The 21,130-nt window shown below is 43.6% G+C and overlaps 1 protein-coding gene across 1 annotated transcript in view; it reads right to left on the reverse strand.

Moving 5' to 3' along the window:
• The window catches only part of SEL1L (SEL1L adaptor subunit of SYVN1 ubiquitin ligase), a 64,836-nt gene extending 44,657 nt beyond the window's left edge, over positions 1 to 20,179 (reverse strand). The window contains exons 1-3 of the mRNA XM_061429620.1: positions 19,978 to 20,179; positions 14,615 to 14,652; positions 13,341 to 13,572 (exon numbers count right to left, since the gene is read on the reverse strand). Coding sequence (XP_061285604.1) covers positions 13,341 to 13,572; positions 14,615 to 14,652; positions 19,978 to 20,047 — 340 coding nt within the window. The 5' untranslated portion in view covers positions 20,048 to 20,179. The remainder of the gene's footprint in view (positions 1 to 13,340; positions 13,573 to 14,614; positions 14,653 to 19,977) is intronic.
• Between the last annotated feature and the right edge of the window lie 951 nt (positions 20,180 to 21,130).

Consider the following 21,130-nt stretch of genomic DNA (forward strand, 5'->3'; position numbering starts at 1 on the left):
AGCTCCGGGAGTTGGTGATGGACAGGGAGGCCTGGCGTGCTAGTCCTTGGGGTTGCAAAGAGTCAGACACAACTTAGCGACTAAACAACTCGCTTCTGTAGAGCGAGGGATGGACAGGCCAAGTGATAAGTTCTGACATTTCCTCTAGTGACTTCTGAAGGGGGCTCCTGCTCCTTTGACGCAGGCACATCTTCCTAAGGACCCGGGACCTGGAGGTCCAGCAATCACCAGGTGTGATCACTTGGGACAGACATGACAATGAAGTCAATTCACAGAACAGGAGAGAAAAGAGCTGGAGTCCTTGATGGCATGAGTCCTGAACCACCTTCTCTATGGAGTTCTGATTATGTGAGTCAAGCAAACTTCTGCTCCTGCCAGGGTTTGGTGGATTTTCTGTTATTTGCCAACAAAACATGTCCCTTTTAAAATAATCGTGAGTGTCTGGTAACGGGAATACCACAGTGTAAACCATTTTGCCTCTTAGTGGCCTTTTTTCATTCATTTTCAACAAATGTTTATTACTGAGATGATATGCAGAAAACAGATAACACAACAGACATGACTGTCATCCTTTGAGAGGCTGGCCCTCGGCTGGCATCTGGGAACTTAAGATGTGGGGAGGGTTCCTGCCACCCCAGTGACTCACTGGGCCTAAACCACTTGGACAAACAATGTGGTTGATGCTCAACACCTGTGTTCCTTCTGGGAATCTGTAATTTCAGCGGATGCCAGGCAGACAGTGACTACACGGTTAGTCCACTGGACACTCCCGGCTGGGTTGCTGAGTTCCCTGGCAGATGACAGGCACACAGTGTCACCTGTGCTGGGGAGCAGTGAGGCCTTCCCTGTGGCTCAGCTGGTAAAGAAGCCGCCTGCAATGTGGGAGGCCTGGGTTTGATCCCTGGGTTGGGAAGATCCCCTGGAGGAGGGAAAGGCTACCCGCTCCAGTATCCTGGCCTAGAGAATTCCATGGACTGTGTAGTCCATTGGGTCGTAAAGAGTCAGACGTGACTGAGCGACTTTCACGTCACTTCACACGACTCTGCTGGAAAGAACCTTTGCGCCTGTTTGCTCTGGACCTCGCCCACACTGATTTTGCTTTGTACCCTTCTGCTACAATAAATCAGAGCTGTGAGGATAACTACATGTTGAGTCCTCCCGGCAAATCACGGAGGCCAGGGATGGTCCTGGAGACCCCCAGTTTCGGCTGGCATCAGACGGGCTTCTTTAGTTTGGGGGAGAATGGACGCACGTATCTGTACGGCCGAGTCGCTGTGCTGTCCACCTGAAACCACAGCAATGTTGGTAACTGGCTATGCTCCTATTAAAAAAAGGAAGAAAAAAAAAAGCGTGGTTCCCTAACTCACACCTGACCCACTGAACAAGGGTGCAATTTTGGGAAAAGAAGGGTAAGGGGCCGGGTACGACGCTATCTCCGGTGCCCAGGTGATGATGGAATTCTCCGTGGTATGCAACAACAGCCGATCTGTTATCTGTTCTGAGAAATAAAAGCTACCTGTGGAATTTGGAAATGAGAGCTCCAACTCCTGGAGTGGGCTCGCTGGGTGCCACCACCTGCTTCCAGCCAGGCCAGCTAAAGTTATGCCTTTAGGGTCTAAGGGAGGAGAGAACGGACCCCCCTAAATGCCCGGAGGTGAATATGTTAAAATGGAGGCCAAAATGTTAAAAGTTTGCATTGCTCTCTTCTCCAAGAGGAGAGGGGGTGGGGCTGAAATCGGATCCCAGGGCTAGAACTACACTTCAGATAAACTAGGAAAAAAGTGGGGAGGCGGGCAGAGGGAGCTGATTCCAGTGACCCCAGGGATGGCAGGGATGCCAGTTTTTCAGCCTGGCTGCTGAGGCAGTCCCTATCTGACCCCTGCCCTTTCTGCATTCCAGCCTGGATCTGCCCTGGCAACGGTGACGTCACACTGCAAAACACTGAATTTACTGCTAGGAGTTTACATAAACTTGCAGTGGGGGAGGGGGAACAGAAATTTTTTTGTGACTTTAGATTTGTGGCCATGACATCTGGATGTATAGTAAAAATGGACATAAAACGTTAAATGCTGTAACTGCATGCATGGCAGAGGAGTCATCCTGATCAAGGCAAGCTCCAAAAAAGAAATGTGTTAGTGGGACACAACTTCGTTGCTTTCTGCCGCCAGTGGGTGGGCTGGAATTGAAACTCTGTGTACTGGAAACTGAACCAGCTTCCGTAACTGATGAGTTCTGCTATGGAAGACAGGGGTTTTTGCTTAATTGGAGCCTCTGGGAAAATGGAGACAAAAAAACAGAAAGAAAGGTGCTCTACAGATGGAGATGTCCTTTTGGAGTTCTGAAAAGCAGGTTTCAGTTGACTGATGGGAGCTGGTGAGAGTAGAGATCTGTCCCTTGAAGGCTGATGTGTGTATGTGTGAGTGGGGTTGATCTGGACTTCAGAGGGACAAAACCAAAACCTCTGTGGTCTGTAGCATCTAGGCTTTGCTACTGAAGAAAAGCCTCTACCTTTTTTTTTGAAAACTCCTGAATTCACAGATCCTAACTACCTGGACTTGATTCTAAGCTAAGGCCCCACACGTCTGGTATAAGCGTCCAGCCTCAATGGGAGCCGGGGCTGAACTGAAAGCCGGCATGGCTGGCTCGTAAACACAGCTCAGGCCCTCTGGCCTCTGAGCATCAGGCCGCCTCTCTGCAGTGCATCACGGCTGCTTGGCTGGACTGTCTGGGTCCCCTACAAAGGCCCACAGGAAAGGACTTTGATCTTTGATGGGACCATCCAAAATCAAGCTGCAGGTAGAGCCTGTATGGTTCCAATACAGAGCCTGACTTACATTCTTAACTTGTGGCTGGAGCCGCAAGCTGTAACTGGGGAGAAGGGACATTACACCAACGGTGGCCTCTGATCACTCTGGACTGGCTGAGTCAACTCCGACGCCCTCCGGAGCATGTCTAGCAGAGGTCAACTTCCCTGGGCTGTTCAAGATGACGGACTGATGTCTGACTTTGCCTCCCTCACTCTCTCCGGCTGTGGCGTACGCCTTAGTGCAATCTGATTAGCCAATGCAGCCGTCCTCAGAAAGGGACCGGTCTTTTCTAGGCTGGTCACTGGGGAAGTGATGTTCACAGGGTGAAAGGGCTGGGGGGTTACATAAAACCATTTTTAATTTTTTTTTTTTTTTTGGAAATTCAGGAGTTTTGTCCTGACCAATCTGTGCATTTGGTATTTTTCTGGTTCGGCTATATTAACAGTGTTTTTTTTTTTTTTTTTGGTAATGCCATGTGGCAAGTAGGATCTTCCCCGACCAGGGATCGAACCCAAGTCCCCTGCGATGGAAGGGTGGTGTCTTAACCACTGGACCCCCAGGGAAGTCCTTAAAGGGGTATTTCTAGGAAGATGTTTCGCCACCTCTTTCCCACAATCCCTCCAGACGGAAGGTCAGGACGAGAGTAGGGCATGACCAGAAAACATAAAATGACTGCTGAATGGAAGCACGGATTTTGTAACCACCCAGGAAAACGAGCCAGAGCCCCTGCACCTGGAAAGGCACAGGGGAGGGGTGGGGCGCTACGATCCTTGCCTTTCGAAGCTATTTCTGGAAGTGTCTTCCTCTTCGTGAAGGAACACCCTCTGGGCCCCTCTTGCAAGCTGTTGAGAGTGCTGTGAATTCAGACTCAGCCTACAATCACACCTGGCAGGGCTGCTGAGCGGCAGAGGGGCTGACCCAGGCGCTGCACTTTCCACGCAGAAGACCTCCAGATGTCGATCACACTCGTGAGGTGGACCAACTGTCGTCACAGACAACAAAACTCTAGGGAACTGACTGGCGGTCCCTTGGAAACCAAGCACTGAACTTAAATGACCTGGGATGGACCGGGAACTCAGGACAAGAAACCCACGTGGGCAGCTGCATCGTTAGTCAGTTCAGTCGCTCAGTCGTGTCCGACTCTTCGCGACCCCATGGACCACAGCACGCCAGAACTCCCTGTCTATCATACTGCTAGTTAACGTCTTGTTCTGGGTGCCCGGCGATCATAAACTGTTTTTTTGGGATTCCGTGGGAATCCCGGCAATTTCTTCTGGGATGGGACTTCTGTATGTGCGCCCTGACTATCACGACACTGCCTCAGCCCTAGAAGGCTTTCAAGCCAGCTTCAACTTACTGGCCAGACTTGTACTTGGCCTGAACTCATGCTGCTGGTGGTGTTTAGTTGCTCAGTCATGTTTAACTCTTTTGCGATCCCATGGACTGTGGCCCACCAGGCTTCTCTGTCCATGGGATTTTCCAGGCAAGAATACTGGCAATTCCTGGTTGCCATTTCCTTCTCTACGGGATCTTTCCCAGGGATTGAACCCATGTCTCCTGCATTGGCAGGTGGATTCTTTACCACTGGGCCACCAGGAAACTGATGCCTAGAGTCAGGTAAAAAAGGCTGATACAGAAACTTGAGGAGGGTGCTAACCCGCCTTTCCAAGGGAGATCTTTACGATTAATGGGATTTCTCAGTTGGCTAAAACATGTTAAAGAACACAGCTGAAATCAATACTGCAGGGGGTCTCCTTATTCTTGCTGTCTGGGTCACACTGATAATAATTTTGCTGTAAAGACAACCTGGCCAGTGACCAAGGGGGTCTGCGGGGACACAGAGAAGAGTGAGCGCGGCAGGCCTGAAGTTCTATCCTTGAAAAGGCCTGTTTACCAGGCCGGCCCTTGGCTCGTGTCTGAGAACTTAAGATCATGGAAGGGTTCCCACCACCCTCACAGTTACCAGCAACTCACCCCAGCTGTATAAACAACATGCTTATGCTGAACACCTGCTTCCCTTCTGGGTGAACGCGAGGCATGGAGCACTTAAGTGACCCGGCCCCTGTAGAAACTCCGGGTCCTGGGCCTCTAACGCTTTCCCTGACACTTCACACGTGTGGTCACAGCTCCTTGAAGGGAAATTAAACACGTCCCGTGTGACTCCCCTGGGGGAGGACCCCTGCAACTTGTGTCTGGCTTCCCCAGACTCACTCTGTGCACCCTTCCCTTTGCTGATTTTGCTTTGTATTCTTTTTCTGTAATAAACTATGGCTGTAGGTATGACTATATGCTGAGTCCTGTTGAGTCTCTCCAGAGAATCATCAAGCCCAGGGGTGTAGTCTTAGGGATCCCTGACAGCTGTGAATTAAGTGTGAAAGGTTCAACACGCAGCAGAAGGCAAGTGTGACTGTGTCACGTGAGTGACAGAAGATGAGGTCAGACAGGAGGGGCCTGATCATTCAAAGCCTTGTTTGGATTTTATTCTCAACGTGGCAGGAAGCCACCTGTGGCTTGTGAAAAGGAAGGAAGACCAGTCTGGCTGCTGTTAGATAACTGACCTCAGCGGGAGAGTGCAAATGGGAGCACTGGATAGGAAGTCTTTACACACAAGAGACTCTTAGCTACCCTCAGGAACTGCTTCAGAAAAGAGAAGCCTAAGTTTGGCTTTCAAGATGAGCAGAAATGTGACACATGGATCTGGGCAAGGAGTTGAGCAAGGAATCCCAAGCGGTGGGGCGAATTTGTACAAAGGCCCAGAGGCACACACCTCTGAAGAAGGGTGATGGGCTTAGTCTCCTTGGAAAAAGGCACATGGAGGGGAAGGTTCGGGAGATGAAGCCACAGAAGGTGGCGGCCACGCGCATAGAGAGGCTCTGTCAGTCACCCTGGGAGCAAGGACTTCATTTCACAGGTGAATGGGAGCTAATGGGAGTTGTAAACAGCGAAGTGACAGGATCACATTTGGGTTTTAGGAAGATCAGTATGGCAGAGACATGGATGAGAGGCTGCCAGAGGAAGCAAGTCTGGAAGTTAACTGTCATATAACCCAGTTCTAATGCAACTGCGACCACACGCACACACCAAGCCATGCAGACACAACGCAAGTTTCGTGTACGTACGTAAGTCCTCTCACGTACTGAGAACACATTAAAAACAAGCGTGAATGAAAAGAAAAAAACAATTACTGAAAGCTGAACGATCTAAATGTTTAAAAAGTTCTTGGTATGACCACACACAGCATTACTGAAGTGATTTTAAAACACATCATGTTACAAATCACTAGTAAAATATACACCAAGAACAAAAAGAACCACAACGAAATCTTAAAATGACATTCAGTGACCTTACTGTTAGCGGTACGGTTGCCATTGTTATTTTGAAATGATATATACTTTGTTTGCTTGTCTGATTGAAGATAACATACATATTGTTAGATACCAGCACCAGGGCAAGGAGACCCCAACATAAAAATAAAGAAGCAAAGATCCTGACAGGTAGAAATCCTGGCAGCCCTGAAATCCATTCTCTCCTTTCACTGTCTGAGAAACAGACAGCGAGCGGTGGGGTCAAATCATCTAAGAAACACGCCAAGAGGCCTTCCCGTTACCACCGGGAGCGCCCCTACTTGTGCACTGTAGCCGGCTGCAGCTGGTGTGATCAGACTGCTCACTGTGTGGAGACCCAGGATGTCAGTATTTACCAGGCACAACTTCCTAGAGAACACCACACAAGTCATGCAGTTATCAGGGAATACCCTGAAGATGTCTGATAACCGAAACAGCTCCCTACTGTGGGGCTGACACTCCACAGCATCGGTCAAAGCCGTTGTAAGTTAAAATCGCATGTGAAAATCAGCCAGGGCACATCTTAAATGAGGCAAGACAGGACCTGGGAGCGGCTCTGGTGGCCTAAGACCTGTGACTTGTGTCTTGTGATAGTCACATCTATGAAAATATTAGTAAAGTCGGACAGTAGGTAGGATCTTGGATTCTTATGAACTCAATTTGTCAGTCTGATCGTTTGTTATCTCACCTGTAATATTTAATCTGAACTGGAAAAAAATCAATATGAATGTTATATTTCCTAAGCCTTTCACCAGAAAAAGCCTATTAGTAATGGTAACGCAGCTGCAATGCATATCCTTGGTGTCTACATTATTCTCTCCAAAATAAACAAATTTCCCACTAAAAGGAAGGCTGAGATTCATTTTTAGGTCAGGAAACACATAAGGTGAATTTGGGACATTTTGTGCCGCCTAAAAAGAAAAAAACTTTAAAAGTTACCTACAATTAGTCAAAAGCACAAAGGAATAAACTTAAAGGGACTCTCAATAGCCAAAAATGGAAAAATGTAAACAATAAGAAAGAATGATTACAAAAGAGTAATGCATAGATATATAAAACCCATGGATTTCTAATGATGCTCAAAAGCAAAGCAAAACAAACAGAAATGAAAACATATTCACAGGTCTCTTTTGCAGGTTGCTAGGGTACCAAATCCAGAGAAGGCAACGGCAACCCACTCCAGTACTCTTGCCTGGAAAATCCCATGGACGGAGGAGCCTGGTAGGCTGCAGTCCACGAGGTCGCTAAGACTGAGCAACTTCACTTTCTCTTTTCACTTTCATGCATTGGAGAAGGAAATGGCAACCCACTCCAGTGTTCTTGCCTGGAGAATCCCAGAGACAGAGGAACCTGGTAGGAGGCCGTCTATAGGGTCGTACAGAGTTGGACACAACTGAAGTGACTTAGCAGCAGCAGCAGCAGCAGGCTACCAAATCATTATTTGAAAATATTTCAGGGGAAAGACGGAGAAGGCAATGGCAACCCACTCCAGTACTCTTGCCTGGAAAACCCATGGATGGAGGAGCCTGGTGGGCTGTAGTCCATGGGGTCGTGAAAAGTCGGACACGACTGAGCGACTTCACTTTCACTTTTCACTTTCTTGCACTGGAGAGGGAAATGGCAACCCACTCCAGTGTTCTTGCCTGGAGAATCCCAGGGACGGGGGAGCCTGGTGAGCTGCCGTCTATGGGGTCGCACAGAGTCGGACACGACTGAAGCGACTTAGCAGCAGCAGCAGCAGGGGAAAGAATCGAGCATTTATCCTACTGTATGGACTATATTTCTGGGTAACCAAATAGTTGATGAGGAAGAGTTCTTTATGAAAGAATCCCAGATAACAAATGCAGAAGGAATAAGTTAGAAAACCATATTCTGCAACTCCCACTGAAAAAAATGGATCCATACAAAGAATGCAATGGTTCTCAAAACCTCTGGGTGAAAGGTCAGTGAGGAAGCTTCCAATGGCTGGATCAGCTGACAACACCCAACCCTGCTGACAAATCCCTGAAGTGGGACAAATACTACATCCCTCCCAGGTAATGCAATGGCAAGTGTGCGACATATCTATGAATATTATCAGTTAAAAACAGTTTCACAGAGATCAGAGAACAGACTCTATATGGTTGCAATACCTTTAGACCATGAAATGTGTGCACTGTGTTTCATGTCGCTGGATATGTTCCCGTGTCTCCTAGTTTACAGTATACGGGAACTTGAACAGAATCTGTATCCTACTGTTGTGTGAAATTACAAAAATCTTAATTATGTTGAATTAGTTCATGGTGCTTTTCAGGTCTACAATATCCTTCTACTTTTCTGTATATTTATTGTTATTTTTTGAGTTTTATATTGAGATTTCTACTAAAAAATCTCAATTTATCTACTGGAAAAAATAGTGGAACTATATGTAACTTTGTTCTGTATTTCCTAAGTCTCCTGTAAATATGTAATCATACTTTCATAATTTAAAAAATAAAAAAGATTCTAGATAAAAAATAATAAATTAAAAAACTGACTTCAAAGATATACAACACATTGAGTATAGTTAACAATACTGTATATCTGTAAGTTGCTGAGAGAGTAGATCTTTAAAGTTTTCTTCACAAGAAAAAGAATTTTAACTATGTGGTAATGGATGTTAACTAAATTTCTGGTAGTCATTTCATAACATAAACATATATTAAATCACACACACACACACACGACTAAATCTACCCAAGACTTTGGACTGAACTTCTAGTTCACAGACCAGACAGCAGATAGTGGAATAAGTTCGATTACGTTACATAATATGATCCACTAGATCTAGAATGCGGGAAATCCTATAGCACAAAGGACATTCTTTCTTTAGCAAGTAAAATAGCACTTGAAAACAGGGAGGGAGACCGTTGCAGAATAAGAGAGATCTAAGCTCTTAGTGTGGATCCTGACTGAAAGACACCAATTCCAAGAAGACACTGGAAACAACTGGGAAAACAGAGCAGAATCTGGGTGTCGGGTGATAGGAACAGGAATAACAGATAATCCTGTGAGTGTTTTAACACCTGTCATTTTTGTTTTGTTAAAAAAAAAATTCTTACTTTTAGAGATATGTACGCAGGTAAAACAGTGTGGAATTTGCTTAATACTCCAGGAGAAAAAGAGAGTAAGTGGACATGGAGTAGCAAAGACACAACGAGTACAAGAGCGCTGACGGCTGCTGAAGCTGGGGACGCTGGGCACACCGGGCTCAGTACACGCTCTACTTGTGTACTTGTTGGGAAGTCTCCCTGATAAAAAAGAAAGCAATGAAAATAAATATTTGGCAAAAACTTAAAAATGGTAATACATATCTGACTGAGGGAGAAGAAAAGGAGTGGTTTCAAAGAAACTAAAGAGACTTATTTTTCTGCACAACTTAGCAATATGACTCAAAAATGTCTTAAAATTTTATATTTTACTTTCAAAGTTTACTTTTAACAACTCTAAGGAAACTTTCCATTCCCATAGAAAAGAAGTGCAAAAAAGCAAAATGGCTGTCTGGGGAGGCCTTACAAATAGCTGTGAAAAGAAGAGAAGCGAAAAGCAAAGGAGAAAAGGAAAGATATAAACAACTGAATGCAGAGTTCCAAAAAATAGCAAGAAGAGATAAAAAAGCCTTCTTCAGCAATCAATGCAAAGAAATAGAGGAAAACAACAGAATGGGAAAAACTAGGGATCTCTTCAAGAAAATCAGAGATACCAAAGGAACATTTCATGCAAAGATGAGCTTGATAAAGGACAGAAATGGTATGGACCTAACAGAAGCAGAAGATATTAAGAAGAGATGGCAAGAATACACAGAAGAACTGTACAAAAAAGATCTTCACGACCCAGATAATCACGATGCTGTGATCACTGACCTAGAGCCAGACATCTTGGAATGTGAAGTCAAGTGGGCCTTAGAAAGCATCACTACGAACAAAGCTAGTGGAGGTGATGGAATTCCAGTTGAACTATTCCAAATCCTGAAAGATGATGCTGTGAAAGTGCTGCACTCAATATGCCAGCAAATTTGGAAAACTCAGCAGTGGCCACAGGACTGGAAAAGGTGTTTTCTTTCCAATCCCAAGGAAAGGCAATGCCAAAGAATGCTCAAACTACTGCACATGCTAGTAAAGCAATGCTCAAAATTCTCCAAGCCAGGCTTCAGCAATATGTGAACCGTGAACTTCCTGATGTTCAAGCTGGTTTTAGAAAAGGCAGAGGAACCAGAGATCAAATTGCCAACGTCTGCTGGATCATAGAAAAAGCAAGAGAGTTCCAGAAAAGCATCTATTTCTGCTTTATTGACGATGCCAAAGCCTTTGACTGTGTGGATCACAATAAACTGTGGAAAATTCTGAAAGAGATGGGAATACCAGACCACCTGATCTGCCTCTTGAGAAATCTATATGCAGGTCAGGAAGCAACAGTTAGAACTGCACATGGAACAACAGACTGGTTCCAAATAGGAAATGGAGTTCATCAAGGCTGTATATTGTCATCCTGTTTATTTAACTTATATGCAGAGTACATCATGAGAAACGCTAGACTGGAAGAAACACAAGCTGGAATCAAGATTGCCGGGAGAAATATCAATAAGCTCAGATATGCAGATGACACCACCCTTATGGCAGAAAGAGGAACTCAAAAGCCTCTTGATGAAAGTGACAGTGGAGAGTGAAAAAGTTGGCTTAAAGCTCAATGTTCAGAAAACGAAGATCATGGCATCCGGTCCCACCACTTCATGGGAAATAGATGGGGAAACAGTGGAAACAGTGTCAGACTTTATTTTTCTGGGCTCTAAAATCACTACAGATGGTGACTGCAGCCATGAAATTAAAAGACGCTTACTCCTTGGAAGGAAGGTTATGACCAACCTAGATAGCATGTTCAAAAGCAGAGACATTACTTTGCCAACAAAGGTCCATCTAGTCAAGGCTATGGTTTTTCCTGTGTTCATGTATGGATGTGAGAGTTGGGACTGTGAAGAAGGCTGAGCACCAAAGAATTGATGCTTTTGAACTGTGGTGTTGGAGAAGACTCTTGAGAGTCCCTTGGACTGCAAGGAGATCCAACCAGTCCATTCTGAAGGAGAGCAGCCCTGGGATTTCTTTGGAAGGAATAATGCTAAAGCTGAAACTCCAGTACTTTGGCCACCTCATGCGAAGAGTTGACTCATTGGAAAAGACTGATGCTGGGAGGGATTGGGGGCAGGAGGAGAAGGGGACGACAGAGGATGAGATGGCTGGATGGCATCACTGACTCGATGGACGTGAGTCTGAGTGAACTCCGGGAGATGGTGATGGACAGGGAGGCCTGGCGTGCTGTGATTCATGGGGTGCAAAGAGTCGGACATGACTGAGCGACTGACCTGATCTGAAGGAAACTTTCAAACATTAAAAAAAAATACTGTTACGGTACATTTACATGAAAAAATATTTATAGGCATTAACCGTCAAATTGTAAAAGAATGTTAAATAATATGGGGAAACGTTCAAGATTAACTGTTATGTGCAAATGCAGGCTGTAAAACAGTATACACATTCTGAACCAATTTAGTCTTAAAACCAAACATCTAGAAAAAAGCCTGAAAGAGTCTCCATTATGTTAACGGCTGTTACTTCTAATTGATGGGATTAAGGTACTTTTAATTTTTAAACAGTGGTTTCTCTTTTTGTATATTTGCAATAAACTGTATTTTTAAAAGGTCAAATCTGGACCAGTTCTCGAGACTGCCTGCTAACAGAGTAAGCGCAAATGTTGCTGATCTTTGAAATGATGAACTAAATGACAGAAGGGGGGTGGGACAGGGCAGCAGGGACACATTAACAGTGAATTTTTAGAAGAACAGGTTATTTAGCACACTATTGTGAGAAAGAGCAAGTCGTAAATTAAAAAATTACAGTGTCAAGAAAGTGAAAATTAGAATTGGATTAAAGTTTTTATGTAGGCTTCAACTAGAGAGGGATAAACACCTAAATCAAATAATCCAGGATGACTGAAAAGATTACTGTAGTGAAAATCCTAACACAGTTCTGAAAGTAACCAAAGCAGAACATTAGACAACCCTCCCTGTCTGAGTTTCTATTTAGTGTACCACCCTGCTTATTTAACTTCTATGCAGAGTACATCATGAGAAACGCTGGGCTGGAAGAAGCACAGCTGGAATCAAGATTGCTGGGAGAAATATCAATAACCTCGGATATGCAGATGACACCACTCTTAGGGCAGAAAGTGAAGAGGAACTCAAAAGCCTCTTGATGCAAGTGAAAGAGGAGAGTGAAAAAGCTGGCTTAAAGCTCAACATTCAGAAAACGAAGATCATGGCATCAGGTCCCATCAGTTCATGGGAAATAGATGGGGAAACAGTGGAAACAGTGTCAGACTTTATTTTCTGGGGCTCTAAAATCACTGCAGATGGTGATTGCAGCCATGACATTAAAAGATGCTTACTCCTTGGAAGGAAAGTTATGACCAACCTAGATAGCATATTCAAAAGCAGAGATATTACTTTGCCAACAAAGGTCCATCTAGTCAAGGCTATGGTTTTTCCAGTGGTCATGAGACTGTGAAGAAAGCTGAGCACCAAAGAATTGATGCTTTTGAACTGTGGCACTGGAGAAGACTCTTGAGAGTCCCCTGGACTGCAAGGAGATCCAACCAGTCCATCCTAAAGGATACCAGTTCTGTGTGTTCATTGGAAGGACTGATGCTAAAGCTGAAACTCCAATACTTTGGCCACCTCATGTGAAGAGCTGACTTATCTGAAAAGACCCTGATGCTGGGAAAGATTGAGGGCAGGAGGAGAAGGGGGACGACAGAGGATGAGATGGCTGGATGGCATCACTGACTCGATGCACATGAGTTTGGGTGAACTTCGGGAGTTGGAGATGGACAGGGAGGCCTGGCATGTTGTGACTCATGGGGTCACAAAGAGTTGGACACGACTGAGCGACTGAACCGAACTGATGGATTATTACATACTGAAGTTCTGAATATTAATAAAACACAAGTGCAATACTGACTGTCAAATTCAGCTTATGTAACACACCCTGTAAAATTATACTCTACACATTATATGTGATGAATAATCAGTAAAACAGGACTTCTACACCCTCTACACTAGCTTTAAAATTTCAGTTGCCTCCTTGCTAAATCAGACAAAAGCAAACAAAATGTCGACTACCTGGTTTCCGTACTTTCGTCAGCTCTTCATAGTCCTTGTTTTCTGGATTTGGAGATTCTAGAAAGCTGATTTCTTCTGCAATGCTTTCCCCTTCTTGGCTTCTGAGGTTGCCTTCCTCTTCTTGAGGAGGTGATTCCAATTCGGACTCTTCTGAATCAAGGAATATCTGACCAGCGATTACTCTGCTTGCTGGGCTATGGTTCTCTACCGACTCATCTGACGGCACAGAAGTCTGAGAATATAAAGTATTTTCAGTTACCAATAGTAATCAGACTCCTTCCAATCTAATCTGACCATTACTTTCACTAATCCAGACATAGCTCCTTCAGCTCCTTGAACGTGTCCTACTTACTTGCCTCTTTAGATTTTGGTTATCTGCCTATCATGTGCCCTCGTCACCTGCCTAAACCTGATTGTGCGGATTTCAACTTGGATGTTACCTCCCCCGCAAGAAGCCTTTCTTAAATCCCTTAAGTCTTGGTTCCCCTCCTTACTCCCAGTATATCTCATACTTCCCAGTATGACAGCCCTGTACAACTTCCTGTTTCTTACCTGCATTCCTCCTAGTCTAGAGATCAGGGATCATCTGTGACTGGTCTCTTTGAATAGGCAATAATCAACCTCATTCATTCAACCAATCAATTTAAGGGCATTAATAGATTTTGTTTTTAAAGAACTTATATAAGTGGAAACAATGACAGAGGTTAAATCTTCAAATTAAAAAACTAAAAAAAATGAATAAAATCAATCTCTCATTAGGCAGTAAAACATAACTACCTTAAGGCTCTTCAACACACAGATACATACACATTTAAGTTGAAATTAAACCTAGTAACCAACACTCTTAACAGAAATATTTATTATTCTCTGGGGGCTTCCCAGGTGGCTCAGTGGTAAAGAATCCACCTGCCAATGCAGATGCCACAGGAGATGCAGGTTCAATCCCAGGGTGGGAAGATCCTCTGGAGGAGGAAATGGCAACCCCCTCCAGTATTCTGGCCAGGAAAATTCCATGGACAGATGAGCCTGGTGGACTAGAGTCCATGGGGTCACAAAGAGTCGGATGTGACTGAGTGACTGAGCACTCCAACAGGTCAGTGATTTCCACCCTTCCCTGCCCCCAGAAGAATTAGTAATGATGCTAGCTATCTTTTTCTTTTTGAAATCCAATTCTGTTCCTCATAAGATGCAGATTTCATATCCTTTCTAAGATACATAATTCATGCTTTTAAATTGGGCATCAAACACTGGTCAATGCAAATCTGAGTACACACCTTGGAATCTACGGATTCATCCTGGTTGCCCTCTTCATCTGTAAAGAAATTTTAAGACAATTTAGTCGTCTTTCTTGTTTGGCAATCACAGGTATTACTAAGTGAAAGCAGTTGATAAGTATAATAAATAATAATCAGACACTGGATAATCTAGAATTATTTAAAAATTTGTTGTATTCAACAACTGTTCAGAAAAAACTAAGTGAAAGGAAAAAGGGGTGTTGGGGGTGGTATTTCTTCCTCTTTATCCAGGAAGGACAGTAGCTTCATCTGTTACACAGACAGGAAGACCAAGAACACCACCACCAAAACCAGGTATTTCTTCAGATACCATCCAGTTCTTTTGTATACAGTTAGTCCACTATTGAGCATGAGTTACTAAATTTATAAAAATAGAGCCCTCATTGTGTGGTTTGGGATTCCACTCCTTCTTTTCCTCTGCTCAGAATCTGAAGTTACTGTAGCTTATTTTAGTGATGACTAGCATTTTAGTATTCACTAAGACCACTTTCACTAATGGGCTTCCCTGGTGGCTCAGAGGTTAAAGCGTCTGCCTGCAATGCGGGAGACCTGGTTTTGATCCCTGGGTTGGGAAGATCCTCTGGAGAAGGAAATGGCAACCCACTCCAGTATTCTTGCCTGGAGAATCCCATGGACGGAGGAGCCTGGTGGGCTACAGTCCACGGGGTTGCAAAGAGTCGGATACAACTGAGCAACTTCACTTCACTTTCAAGACTACTAAAGATGGACATCGAGAATGATTAGCGGAGTTGCCAAAGACAGTTAGGATCTGTGTTTGACTTCACTAAAGATATAACCAGATAACATCACACTGTCATGTATCCATTCACATGAGATCTAATTATTAGGAAATCAATAGCCTATATTAAATTAACAATAAATCCAATCACTACTTGTATCTTTCTTCCAAATTCATATTAGCTGTTTTGGCTTTGTCAGATTAGATTAAGATTACTTGTTATTCTCTCTGTATTTCTCTGTTAATTCTATTCTAGCTGCTTGTTATTCTTTTTACTGCCTTATATAAACACTTTCAGCAACCCAACTGGCCATTCGCAAATATTTGATCTTTGTATTCCAATTAAAAAAACAAGTGTCAGATGATCTTTAAATTTCCTTCTTACTCACTTCAGTACTGCCAGCTCCACAAGTTATGTGAGAAATTAACCATAGGCAAAAATGCTATAAACTATGTGATTTTTACTAGAAAATGTGGTGCTATGGTTGCCATTTACCTTTACTTCATATGATTATAACCTAAATATTATTGGTAACTTGTAACTCTTCAAAGTACAGCAAAAACATGTTTTGGAGTTTGTGTTAGCAAAGCACTGAACTAAACTTTAAGAAGTATAAGAAACTCATTATGTACCAAATACTCAACTCTATTTCAGGTTTTGTCTCCGTTGAATATTTCAGAAATCGGTCTAGTGGTGAGGTTCTGCCACATATAAAGGTGCTATTAATTCAAAGAAAACTTAAATGATCATTATTTTCACATTCACTACTTTTAGATTACCTTCCAAATATTTTATTTCTGGTGGGTGGGGAAAAGAGGAGAACAGCATATATCAGTCCCATAGGGCCTATAACTTTTAGGTTTATGGGTAGTGATGTCAATTAATAAACAGTCATTCTTTAGGCTCACTTCTTCACAAGTATTACCCAAAGCCCAAGTTCTAACATATGGTTCAAAGTCCATTTTCAGCAAATCTTTGGAAAAAGGAAAAAAAATTCACCTCTATTACACAACTACATTGTATGTGTGAATGTATTTAATTAGTCACAAATTTTAACTAGTTAATATATCAAGGGCAGATATTAAATGTGAAATGTATAGGGTATACCCCCAAATTCTGAAACTTATTCTATTAGTCAGAACTCTTAAATCATTAACCACCTAGCTGAGTACCTTGCTACAACAGGTCATGTATGTAGCTAATAGGTAAATAATATAGATGCCTATAAATAAATTATAAAAAATGTATATTTGAGACACTACAAGCTGTTAGGCATCAGAGTAGCAGGGTATGTTTTTGAACTCCCAGAGACATGGAAACTTGTGACATCAGGGTATTTCATACGAATTGCATCATGCTTCTCTTTCTCTTCTAACAAACCAGGAATATATACTCGGGTTACTGGCAAATTAAGAAAATTCTCACTTACTAAACTGGGAAAGCCTACTCCAGATGGTAATCTGAAAGCATCAGCTATTTTCTTTGTCAAACTAATAGGTCCATTCACATAATACTTTACAAATAAGTTTCTCATAACCTAGAAACTTCTGATAGGCAGTCAGGTAAGGATGAAAAATACTGAAGTTACATATAAATAAAAAGAATACAGTAGTGCTTTTAACAGATTACATATATCAAGCAAGAAGAAAAATGCAAAAAGGATACAGTGAAGAGTTAAGGATTTCTCACTCAACAGTACTGTATCCAAATATCATGGTTTACATTACTTTGGTAATCATATCCCCTGCTTTGAGAAAGACCAATTTTCAGTTTTATTATATTAGTTAACAAAACTGCTTAGTATCAAGGATCATCTTTCAAGGGAAAGTGGTCACTACAAATTCATCTTCTAATTGTCATGTAGATTAAACAGACAGACGGATACACTTTTAAACACAGAAAGTCTGGAAAGTTTAGTGAAAAGAGACCAGACATCCTGTTTTCGGATTTGCCACTGAATCTGTGCAGATCCTAGGATACTGTTGATTCTTAACTACTCCAAATCCAAGGCCTGGCAACTAGGCTCAAAACCTGGCTTCATGGCATGTCAGTGTTACACACGCGGTTCAACGCGGCAAGCCTGCTCAGCTTCTTATCCCAAGTGTCAAAGGGAAGAACATCACCTGCCCTGTTGACTCTCGATAAAGTTTTAAGGAACAAAGGAGAGTGAAAGGAAACATATTTTGCAATCTGAAATATATGGCGTGACTATTACCTGAAATACCTAGCAGTGGACCTAATTCACAAGACTCCATATTATTATTTGGCATTAAAAAAACAAACAAAACCAGAAACGAACAGTAAACTATTTTAACCAGTAAGCCACTTCCTGTCAAAATCAAGAAAACATGTGAGAAGTTAAAGCATGTTTCATTACAATCTGGAGAAATTGAAGGAGAAATATCTTTTAAATCTCCTTCTTTAAATTTATTTATTCAGAAGGAAAAGAAAATGTTTATAATAAAAGTACAAAATTTTTACACAGCTTCAAGGTAAGTTATTAGATAATAGCTACTAACCACGACAGGACCAAGATTCCCTTTGCTGGCTGATCAAATTCTACCTGGCAAAAATGCGACTCACCCCGGGTAACTGCTAACAGTCAAACATTTTAAGTCAACACTAAATTGTGAACCTCATTTTTAAATAGGAGCAAAACTTTTTAAGCTAAAAATGAGGCCAACACCTTGTATAAATAAGCTATTTAATGAATAAAAAAGCCAACTGAAAGTCCATGTACTCAATTTATAAAACTATCTCACTTAAGTGTCTTATCATATTTGCTCTTCATGTCAGCATGCACATCTAACATTGTTCTAGTTCGAGTTAAGTAAGGCTTTAGCCTCTACCAGAGAAATGTTTCTGCAGTTTAATATAACGGAAATCAGAGCAGACGTTTTGTGAACCTAGTCCTTTGCTTGTATCAACACAACCCAAAGATTTAACAATTTTATTATTAACAGTCTTCTATTATAATCTACTGGGAATCCCAACTGTTGATTAAAAGACTTCTTCAGTCATCATCTCCACTGAAATGACACTTTGGATATGTGAAATCTGGTCAAAAGAAAATGCAGGAAAATGTTTATATGCTTTTTCTTTAAATTCTGCAAACTGAATTCAGAGGGATACACATTGTGTTCTTAACTATTTCTTACACTTTAGTGTGAAGAATCACTTGTGCAGCTTGTTAAACAAACAGATCTGCTAACCCATTCCAGACCTAAAACTGCATTTTTAACAAACACATAAGACAAACCCTGATGCAGGTGGCTCCTGGACCACAGGGACTTCACTGCACTGATTTCATACTTCCTTTGATCAAATAACTACGAGCAGTGCTTCAGGAGTTACACCGAGTTTTAAAGATCTGGTCATGAACACAGATTAACAAGAAAAGGGGAGGCGGGGGCAGACTTTAAAGCTTGATGTTGGCAGTAAAGAACTGGCATATGCTTGCTTGTTGCTTTTGAAACGGTGTCTTACACCACATTATGGATAGAATTTTAGGTTTAGATCTCTTATTTTAGAAGCAGAATGACGTTACAACACTGACTTACAACTAGGACAGATAATTTGAGGATTCAAATAACCATCTGGGAAATTTTCTGTTGGGGAAAAAAAAAAGCGTTGACATTTATACCCTGCCTTGTTCCAAAAAAATTTAAAGCCACGGAACAGCTGTTTCGTTAACTGAAACCAATTAAAATTCAAAAGCTTTACTGTACTAATTCTTTCTTTACCAACACTTGGAAACACTAAGTGCTTCTTTACCAACACTCTCAAAACAGACGTTTTCAGATGTTGGCAGATTAAACTATTAAAGAAGGGAAATGATAATTTCCACAGCCAGGGTACAAATTAGCTAATTGGGAAAACAATTCAAAGGCACATGAATCTATTTATGCAAAAAAAAAAAGTTAAATCTAGAGGCTATACATGTTACACTGATGGAAAAAAAAAAAAACAAGTTTTTTCTTTTCTTGAAAAATGACCGTCAGCAAACATGGGTCACAGCTCAGAAACCCTGTGACACAGTGAAAAAACAAAAACAAAAAACCCTTTCTCAGGAATTTTTTCTTTAAAAGGGGTACCAGACTAGGGACGATCAGATCAAAAGCCTTCGTTCGTTGTTTTTTTTTTTTTCAATAAACAGAGACAGGATCATCTGAGGTGCCATGCAAACCCAACCAAACACTGTCAACATCCTGCTTTTTTGATGGACCTGGCTCTGCCCAGGGGACAAGCTCAGGTTGTGCGAAGTTTCTAAAGCGACGGAGCACAGCATCCCCGTGGCAGTCGTGGGTCCCTAAGCTGTCGGGGTTCACGCCCATCGAATCAGTCCTCCTTCCTAAGGAGTCGTGCAAGTTTGTCAAGTGAGGAGAGGCGTGGGCAGTGTGTTGGGCGGGGGGGACCCTTCTCTTCCTTCCCTCGCAAGCTCCCCTCAACAAACACTCTGGCCCCGGGCATCCCAAACCCAACAGAGGACCGTGAGTGACAGGCGAGGGCGAGGCTGGAGCCCCCACGGCCCTGCCACGGGAAGGAGGCCGGAGCGGGGGGCGGTGGCTCCCGGCCTCCAGTCCGAGGGGGGCGGATACTGACCCGAGGACGCCAAGGCCGAGCCCAGCAGCACTGCCCAGAGCAGCAGCGTCAGCCCGACCCAGACCCGCATCCTGCTCCCAAGGGCCGCTGCCACCCCCTGGTGCTGTCTCTTCCGCCTCGGCCACCACCAGCTCAGCCTCCTCCTCCTCCGCCGCCGCCGCCTGGCCGCTGGGCTTCCTGCTCTGGTCTCCTTCCTCCACCCCTTCCCAGACCTCCCTGTCCCAGCGGGCAGCCAATCCACGCCCGCCGCCGCGTACGCCTCGCCCAATCGTCGCGGCCCTCCCCGCCCACCTAATTTCCCCGCCCCCTAGGTCAAGGATTCGACCAATCGCTATGCGCGATTCTCACACCGGCTGTCTCGGTTGGACCACGGCCTCAGCGACATGGCCCCAGCTAATTGGTAAGCTCCTTGGTTTAACCATCCCGGAATCGGAGCGAGAGCCCGGAATTGGACGAGGGTAGTCACCCAGGAGACTACAATTCCCACAATGCACTTCATGGGCCTCTCTCTCCTGTGTGGCCTCTTGGGAAACGTAGTCCGTTGTGGGGCAATATCTAAAAGCGCCGGTTCTGTAGAAGTTAAGAGAACTTAGCTAACACCTGAACCAGACGCCCTCTCAAGGCCATGAACCCAGAGGTTGTTGTTTTATTTTTTTGGGCGCCAAGTAATTATCAAGAAGGGGCTTCTCCGGTGTGGTGCTAGTGGTAAAGAATCCTCCTGCCAATGCAGGAGACCTGGGTTCGATCCCTGTGTCGCAGAAGAACCCCTAGAGGAGGAAATGGCACCCTACTTCAGTATTCTTGCCTGGAAAATTCCATGAACAAAGGAGCCGGGCAGGCAACAGTTTGTGGGGCCCTCAAAGAGTCCCCCGGGACTAAGCGACCGAGTGCACAAATATTAAGAAACACACATTATAAGATTAATAAGAGTTTGTGGTGTGTTAACTCATTGGAAAAGACTCTGATTCTGGTAGGGATTGGGGGCAGGAGGAGAAGGGGACGACAGAGGATGAGATGGCTGGATGGCATCACCGACTCGATGGACGTGAGTCTGAGTGAACTCCGGGAGTTGGTGATGGACAGGGAGGCCTGGCGTGCTGCGATTCATGGGGTCGCAAAGAGTCGGACACGACTGAGCGACTGAACTGAACTG

This window comes from Bos javanicus, chromosome 10 (assembly GCF_032452875.1).
Source record: "Bos javanicus breed banteng chromosome 10, ARS-OSU_banteng_1.0, whole genome shotgun sequence".
In the NCBI taxonomy this organism is placed as follows: Eukaryota; Metazoa; Chordata; class Mammalia; order Artiodactyla; family Bovidae; genus Bos; species Bos javanicus.